This window comes from Otolemur garnettii, unplaced genomic scaffold (assembly GCF_000181295.1).
Source record: "Otolemur garnettii isolate 467f Iridium unplaced genomic scaffold, OtoGar3 scaffold00049, whole genome shotgun sequence".
Lineage (NCBI taxonomy): Eukaryota > Metazoa > Chordata > Mammalia > Primates > Galagidae > Otolemur > Otolemur garnettii.
Window position 1 is genome coordinate 5,373,212 of NW_003852444.1, and position 9,412 is coordinate 5,382,623.

The window sequence follows — 9,412 nt, forward strand, 5'->3', positions numbered from 1 at the left end:
CTGGGCTCAAGCGAGTCTCCTGCCTCAGCCTCCCAAGTAGCTGGGACCACAGGTGCCTGCCACAATGCCTGGCTATTTTTTTGGTTGCAGCCATCATTGTTTGGCGGGCCTGAGCTGGATTCAAACCTGCCACCTTAGATGTATGTGGCTGGTGCCTTAGCCACTTGAGCCACAGGCACCGAGCCTATTCTTTTAAAAACACTTTTTCCAAATCAGATAGCTAAAATCTGTCACAGAATGTACTACTTAAAAATAAACATAACTGTTCATGTGTAATTACTAGCTCCCCATTAGATTTTTGGTTCCTCTAGGATATTTTAGCACAAAGTGAAAAGATGACAGAAGCAAATATGTCTATAATCTCTAAGAAAAGGAAGAAAAGAAATAACTAAAGCAATTCAGCAAACTGGGGATACTAAAGAAAGTAAGATTCTATTGCTATCAACAACTATACCCTGAAGCACATCAACAAATAAATATACAGAACACTTTGTGTAGGGAAGTAGTCCCTCTAATCCCATCAGGCAAATTAAATCCGAACACAGGAATTTCACAATACTAATATATAGTTTCTAGACTCTAAGGTGAATCAACTACTAGTGCAAGCAAGAATGCCCTACTCTGTTCCCCTGTCTATAATGCAGAATCACAGCCCTCCACGCTTCTCTTTGATAACCAACTCTTCCCACAGACAGGCATCTTTTCACATTCCTATTATGAAATTAGTTAGTGACATTCTGTAGAACTGTTGATCCTATGGATCAAAACATTAAAGCAGAGGGAGAAAGAGAACTAAATGAGGTTAATTTCACTCTGGAAATCTAGATGGGCCCCTCTAGGGATCTTCTAACTCTCTCCATGTCATAGGCTTATATTTCTGGCCAGTCATTTCTGCTTACAGGCATGGATATAATACAGTTCAGGTAGCTTTACTTTTATACAACCACCTAGAACAGTATTTTACAAAGCATGAGTTATAGTTCAGGTAGCTTTACTTTTATACAACCACCTAGAACAGTATTTTACAAAGCATGAGTAATATGATTTCACTAAGATGAATTTTTACTATTACATATACACACATATATACATGCCCACACTTTTTTTTAAGAGACCGAGTCTTATTGTCACCTAGGCTAGGCTGCAATGGCATAATCATAGATAGCTCACTGCAGCCTTGAACCCCTGGGCTCAAGCAAACCTCCCACCTCAGCCTCTGGAACTATCGGCATGAGCCACAATGCCCAGCCAACATCACATTTTTAACAACAGTCACATAATGTAAGAAATGTGTTTATTATGATTAAGTCAGGAAAAAAGTGACCATCTGGCAATAGTATATATTTAATACATCTAACAATTCTTATTTTTAGCACAGGGAACCCTAAGTGAAACAGGATCTAGTTATAGCTTTACAATACTTTGTTTTCATTATATTTATTTTTATGGTTATATAAACTTCTAAAAATTAATTTTTAGAAAGTGAGCTGACAAAAAATATTAAATAAACAGAAAACAGTTTTAAAGAGGTAAAACAAAAAAGAAAAATAATAAAAGCAATATATGTGATGAACATTAGGGAAACATTTATTCAGGACAGGGGTTCTCAAACTTTTAACATGTATCAGAATCACTTAGAAGGCTTCTTGAAACACAGATTGCTGGGGCCCATGAACCTTAATTTGTAACCAAGTAATGCTGAGGTCACTGGCCTGAGGACCACACTTTGAGACTAACTTACCTAGAACAGTGATCACTTTTTCTTAAACTGCCAGATAGTAAATATTTCAGGCTTGTGGGACCTATGTCTCTTGCAACTATTCCATTCTGCTGTTTTTGGTTTTTTTTTTTTTTGAGACAGGAGCCTGAAGTTGTCCCCCTGGGTAGAGTGCCATGGCATTTCAGCTCACAGCAACCTCCAACTCCCGGGCTCAAACGAGTCTCCTGCCTCAGCCTCCCAAGTAGCTGGGACCACAGGCACCCGTCACAATGCCCGGCTATTTTTTGGTTGCAGCCATCATTGTTGTCTGGCGAGCCCAGGCTGGATTCGAAACTGCCACCTTAGGTGTACGTGGCTGGCGCTTAGCCACTTGAGCCACAGGCGCCAAGCCCATTCTGCTGTTTTAAGACAAAGCACCCACAGGCAATGTACAAGAGTAAGCATGGCTATGTTCCAATAAAACTTTACTTATAAAAAGTAGGAGGCCATGCTACCAAACCTGATCTAAAATATACTCTCAAATAACTGAAAAGAATATATTGTGTAAAATAATAGCAGGACAGAATACAGAATAGAACAGCCAAGTGTCCTATACCTATTATCCAATAAATATCCACAACCTCTTCAATTGTAAAGAAAAGTTTTGGCAAGTTTAATTTTAAAAGAGAAAACTGGGATCTGCAGAAATCTGAGGTCTCAAGAGGAAAAAAAAACTTTACCATATTCAGGAGACATGACAAAAGATTCATCAAGGGCAGCTGGTTAAATTCTTTTCATGTTGAGTCAAGTAGGTCAAACATCGGTAGTTCGTGGTTCACAACTACATTAGAACATATGGGTCAATACTGAGTGAGTGGGTTTTGGAAAGAAGTTTTAAAGACTCTTTTCTCTGGCCCATATTAAATAACAAAGTAACATTTATTCACTTGACTGAACTACATGTTATTTTCTAATGGTTTTGATTTCTCATAGTCAGAAGTTATACAGTTCAAACAAAAACAAGAAGCTACAATTTCAGAATTCTCACAAACTACATTTTTCTATATGCTCAATAATCTTACAAAATTGATTAACTGTTCTATTTCCACCTTGCTTTCTGATATCTACCCTAGCAGCTGCTAATGCATGAGAATTTAAACCAAAAAGAAACAGCCTGGCTTTTCTGTAGGTTGCTAAAGTCACAAGATTCCCATCAGAAACTTACCCTCTTTCATTCCCTCATTCCTTCTCCAGCAAGATGTTCCAACTCCATTCATCTTCTTAGTCTACAATTTCTTAGCAGACTGAGTAAGTTGAGTAGAATTGCTGTTTCCTCAAGAACTATATATGCAAAAGCACTGGGCTTTAAGGATTCGGTCCATTTCAAACATTTTTTTTTTTTTAGACAGTCTCACTTTGTTGCCCTCCTTAGAGTACCATGGCATCATAGCTCATAGCAATCTCAAACTCTTGGGCTCAAGAGTTTGTCTCAGCGTCCTGAGTAGCTGGGACCACAAAGGTTGACAATGCCTGGCTGTTTTTATTTTTTTAGAGACAAGGTCTTGCTCTTGCTCAGGCTGGTCTCGAACTCCTGAGCTCAAGCAATCCACTCGCCTTGGCCTCCCAGAGTGCTAGGATTACAGGCACAAGCCACTGTGCCCAGCCTCAAGAATCTTTCTTGAATTTCATTCTTAAGGAGAATCTGCTTCATTTATCTAGTCTTCCCCACACTTACTGACCGTCAGTTTTAAGCCATCTGCCTATCTTCTCAATCCCACTGATTCTGCGAACTCTCACCAACTTCAAGCTTTAATTCTTGTATAAACTACCTGTTACATGAACACTGTCTTTCTAAACCTGACCTTGATCCATGACACCTAACTGCCTTTAGATCCATATTACCTATCTTGAACCATACAGCTCACCACCATTTATCTTTTTATGGTATCACCCTACCTCAATTAAAAGCATTTACTTTCTCCTTATAGAGTTGATGCAGAGATAGACATGCAGTGATTTTTTTCCTACTGTTTCAAATTTTTTTCACCTAAAGTAAAACATCTCAGAAGCATGGGCTTACTTGAGAAGAGCTAAACAACTGCAGAGAATCCAGGGATAATGTGGAGTTGTACATATGAGATGATACTTTTTACTGTTTTCTAGGATGCTCTGTAGATATGTATCAGAGTTCAAAATGTAAAATAAGATGGGTCACCAAACATGGTGGCTCGCATCTATAATCCCAACATTTTTGGAGACTAAAGCAGGATTGCTTGAGGCCAGCAGTTTAAGACCAGCCTGAGCAACACAGTGAGACCCCATCTCTCTATCAAAAAAACAAAGAAAAAAGAAAACCCACTGATAAAGTCAAATAATTACTAAAACTCTGTGAAATATTTCCTAAAATTTCTCATAATATTAAAAACTTTACAACCTGGGACTAAGATGTACTCCATTATCATTTCCAAAATATGTGTTTGTACATTAAAGGCTCCGCCTCCTTCAATTAAGAAGAACGCTCCAAGTGGAATAAAGAATGGCTCACAACTGACCAAGAGATGAATATGGTTCATTATGTTAATGAGAAAACTTAAGAAAAAATGTTTTCAATGTTGATGACAAGTCAAGGTACACAGATTACAGTAAAGATGATTTTATAATAAAAGAAAATCCACTAACGAAAATATTACCTCAGTCTTTAATTCAATACTTTTGCAGAAAGGCAACTATATGCTATCCTATTACTAACACCTTAGAAACAGGCAAATGACTTTCTGAACTATATTTTCCTGGATATCTTCTACGATCAGTTATCCTTTCAATTTTACATGGCATAAACTATAATTACTGCACAATATAAATGATCAGAAGAAGTATTATGATTAACATACTCTATTAACTGAGGAAGTACATCATAAAATTAGAAAGATTACTATCAAAAATAGCTAAAATCTTCTGCAAGATTTTACTTGCTCCTAACATTCCTTAACCACAAAGGACAACTAAGATGCTACAAAATTCTGTTCTGTATTACATTCTTAGTCTACTGGTTGTTTTTGAGGGCAGGCTGCCATTTCTGGTCTGTTTTATTTTAACCTTTCAGAGATAGTCTCTGCTCTCAATTAAAGGTATTTTAACCTTTCAGAGATAGTCTCTGCTCTCAATTAAAGGTATAAGCAATTAAGAGATAGGGAACTCTCAAAACTACCTTCTGAAACTTCCCTAATTTCTAAATTTATGATGTAATCTAAATCTACACCTTCAATTTAATTCCTATTCCTTACACCTCCAAAGGCCTTCCTGGGATCAGGATCAAAGATAACTTATAACCAAATTGTATACTTGTTGGCAAAAAGGCTTCAGCTAAAGGACACTTGCAATTAATCCAATCCAACAAAAGCGACCAGAGTCTGGGTGAGGACTTGGGTTCTTCCAACTGTCACATAAAACAATTCTCAAACTGTTTCTTGAATTTTTCTTTGCAGCTCTCCCTTGCTTTCAAATGGAATATGTTCAGGGAAAATAAATTATTCCTCTCCCTTCTATAAATACTAACAACTAAAACACAAAGGTATTTACGAAATATGATTCATAAATTTGAGATAAAGTAATATACCAGTAATTAATATCTACTTATAGTTTCTCCTTTCTAAAAGAACTTAAAATTATTTATTTTCAGCATTTTTTTTTAGTATAACATAGGAAATTATTTGGTTTCCCGTGTAACAAATTATAGACTTGAGGCAAAAAAGGTTAAGTGACTTACCCAAGGTTACAATTAGAGGTACAGCTGGGGCTAGAAACCAGGTCTCCTGAGTCTCAGCCCAGTGCTCTTTTCCTTAGCCCATGATGCCTTATCAGAAAAATCCAAATACAGTCAGACCCCCAGTAATATGGGTATGAGTTACACTGATTCACATATACAAACTTTATATAGTGTGACCAATGTTTCAACTCACGCGGTACCCTGCTTCCATTTATGCAGTATGCCAGGCATCGGCACGATTTTCAGTGGCACACAGGCGGTTGCCACCACCAGGGCCCTAGGCAAAATTGCAAAGAAGGCAAAGTTTGTCTTTGGCCCTCCCACCTCCCTTATGCATTCCTCTCCCACCTCCGGGTCATCCCATGCCCAGCCTCCCAGCGCCATCATGCTGCCCTCTAGTTGTCCAAAGCCCCCCATTTCCACCACTCACCCAGGTCTGTCCTCTCTTGAAGTGCCCAATGATCCAAAATTACCTCTCCATTTCCCTGCTACCAAAATTCCTGTCCCTAAAGATTCTAGTAAAGTTTAGGTAATCTAAATGATCAATTAAGTAATCCAAGATAAGGTACTTTAACTAACAGACGTCAAAGGAACTAATTAAAAACAGCTGGGAAAGGGCGAGCACTATTCTCCTGGAGCAGCAGGATTCTGAGCCACTTCAGATTCTTTTAAGATAGGACAAAGGGATTGAGGGAGTCATGTCACCTTGAGCCCACTACCCAAAAAGAGAGTGGTTGCTTTATAGTTAGTCTCTGTTAATTTAAAAAAGGGCACAGCTGCCTTGAATACCCTCCCACCTACCTTTTCCACCTCTTTCCCACCTCCTGGATCCCCATTTCCACCTCTTAGTGCCAAAGACACCCAACAGCGTTCCCATAAGCTGTTCATGTGTCCAATACAAGGCTTCCCATTATATGGTTTCAAATTACATGGTGTTATTCAGGGGACGTATCCATGTTCCCCTATCCCTGGATAACTTGAAGTTGACTGTATTCTAAAAAAGAACAATCCTAATTATTTAAAGGTCCTAAATCATAAAATGAAATATGTAAACTCATTAAGTATCTGGTAAGAAGGAAAAGAATGCTGATTCTTATCTTTCACATATGAATGAACTAATTTGGATATTTTATAAAAATTCAATTCTTTTCCTTGAAAGTAGTATCTTTCTCACTTCTGACCCAATACAGCAGTGAAAACCCAATCATTTCAACTAATTAATATCATAGACTCATAATTACGAGTTCATTCATAAATCCTCTCAGTCTAAAAGCAAAAAATCCCCAACAGATACGTAAAAAATATATGCAGAGTGGATTTTTAAAAATCCATATTTCTGCTAACTACACACAAATATATATTTTTTCAAGTTAGCTTTGCAATATTAGACAGGCTGCTTAGTTCAGAAACTTATCAGGTAATGGTTAGCTTGATCCAACTTCCCTCCCAGTAAAATGAGGAAATCCAATCCACGCAGAAGATAACCAAAAATGACATCAGGGATTAAAAGAATCATGTAAAGTAAGCCTTAAATGATTACTATGATTTTATTACAAAGATTATTCTGATATATATATATCTGATGAACAATGTTCCCAATATCCTCTAATGTTTGAAAATAAGCAATGTTAAAACATGCTGCAGTTATAAAGTAACCATTGTTATCTAAACACGAGAAATTATAACTTTTTTCCAATGGCATTTTAAGTTAATGTTAACTTTCAAGGGTTTGCTTGCAGATAAAACTCATTTTCTTCCCAATCTTTCCGTCCTTTCTATATAACCACAATTAGATTTGCCATCTACAACCACCTGGCTGTATGGTCTATGAAGAAAAGTTCCCAAGTGGGTTTTTACAAAAACTGAACTGTGAACACTAAAAAGCCATCCTAAATATTCGTTGCTAAAAACGATTTGAATGCGATAGTTTTCTATCTACTCACATATTTTGCTGCAAAGCACTAAAGTAAATTATAAGAGCAATAGATAAAAACTCAATTTGAGATGTGCCTTTTCTCTTAATCCAAACAATTTAAGTAACTTGTCAGAAAAAAAACGCACTTAAATGGCTAAAACACTATTTGTCTAAACAAGCAACATATAAAAACTAGCAAGGACTCGGCATTGTTTTTAAGAGAGAAAGTACTGAACTAGATCCTTCTTCCATATTTGAAATCAGTTGAATTTGAAAGAGTACATAACTATCATCACCAAAAAAGCAATAATATTTCATCATTGAGAAATTCTCTTTATAACAAAAAGATAATCCAGCACTTAGAGTCTTTCTATATAGATTCTAACCTGAACGCCCAAAAGGATCTTTGTTTCCCTCAATTCTACTTCGCTGGGCACCAAATTTTCAAAATGGCTCTATTGGGGCACATGCAAGATTTGTCAATATTTACGGAACAAAGCCTCTATTAAATTGTCTAACAAAATGGAGGTCTCCCGGAAAAACAGGCCATTGGCATTTTTCTATTCACAAAATGGGGCCAAACACACCCACTGCAAGAAACCATGGTTTGGGTCAGATTTTCCATAAAAATGGTTGCTTCTGTGGGGCTCGATGGTGCATCTCTGGGACTGGGTTAGTAGTAAAGGTTTCCCCTAGACCCAAGAGGAGGTGAGGGAAGCTTCTCTCCGAATATTTTAGAGGACGGCGGCGAGGGATAATGTCAAAACTCTGGGTAATAGAATTAGATCAGGGGGCGGAGGCTTTAGCGGTCCACAGGTACCTAAATCAGCAACAAAACGGGCCGCCCGACTACGCAAGAGACTCTCCAGTCCCAGCCAAGTCAACATTAAAAGCACAAACTCTCCTTTCTGCCTCCAGGCCCTGCCTCACCCCATTGGCAGCAGTTCCCGCCAATCCGCACAGTCACCGCCTCCCAAGCCCGCCTGCCAAGCCCTGATTGGATAGGATGGGGGCCGGGGACCTCGTGTTACCAATCTGGGAGCCCCTTACTCAAGCCACACGCGCGCGCCCAGGTGCGCCCTCGGACCCCCTTCCCTTCTCAGTCCGCTTCCCCTCCCCCACCCCCAGGGCCCAAGCAGCGACTTACCGTCCCGGGAGGTGCCCATCAGCTGGTCCAGCATCGCGCGCATCTGGGCCTGCGCCGACATGGCGGCGGCGTAGCGGACGGACGGCGGGGGTGGGGCGCAGACCGGGCCCTTCTGGGCGGGGGGATGAGGGGAAAGGGTGGGGGGAGGTGCGATGCTGTCTCAGTGGCCGCCGCCGCCGCCTCGAGACGTGCGGAAAGGAAGCCGGAGGGCTTGCTGGAGAGTCCGGGCTGCGCTCCTCACGACGACGTGTACGTGGAAGACGACAGCCCCCGAAAGCAACCCTCGTGCCCTCACTATCCGTCCAGTTCCTGGGACACAAGCGACACGGGCAAAGCAAGCTCTCGCCTCTAACACCGCCACCCGCCAGAAGCCGTCAACCCCCCCTCCAAGCTCTGACGCTGCTCGCCGCCACCGTCGCCGCGACGGGAGCGCGCACGCTCCTCGCGCTAAGTCGTTTCCCGCGGGGGCTCCACCAACTGGCGTCCAACAGTATTCGCTCCACCCGCCCCGCCCGGGAGGAGGTCCACCCTAACGGCTCTCGGGCGCGTGCACGCGAGCACCTCCCGCCCCTTTTCCCCCCAGATCTCGCGAGACTCTAGGTCCTTAACCGACTCCCGAGCGGTACCTGCCCCCAAGCGCCAAACCTCATGCTCCGGGCTAGGGCTGTGGGGACGTGGTGCAAGCTAGTCAGACCCCAATTAGCAAAAAGTGCCGGAGGGTTAGTCCGAGTCGAAAGTAAGTAGGCACTTTGGGAGGCCAGAGTTGGAGACTAACCTGAGCAATACGGTGAGACCCCCTGTCTGTCGTCGGTTCGACTGAGTTCAGCCGTCTAGTAGCTACTGTACCTGACGAATGCTCCACTGGCCGATAATCTCGGTTTCAGT

General features: G+C 40.9%; 1 protein-coding gene across 7 annotated transcripts in view; it reads right to left on the reverse strand.

Moving 5' to 3' along the window:
* Positions 1–9,056, reverse strand: part of LOC100947781 (putative RNA-binding protein Luc7-like 2) — a 66,224-nt gene extending 57,168 nt beyond the window's left edge. For 3 of the 7 annotated variants that reach the window (XM_012806273.2, XM_023514179.1, XM_012806270.2), the window contains exon 1: positions 2,440–3,147. In XM_012806273.2, coding sequence (XP_012661727.1) covers positions 2,440–2,455 — 16 coding nt within the window. In that variant the 5' untranslated portion in view covers positions 2,456–3,147. The other 4 variants (XM_012806276.2, XM_023514180.1, XM_023514178.1 and 1 more) reach the window with 4 other exon arrangements.
* Between the last annotated feature and the right edge of the window lie 356 nt (positions 9,057–9,412).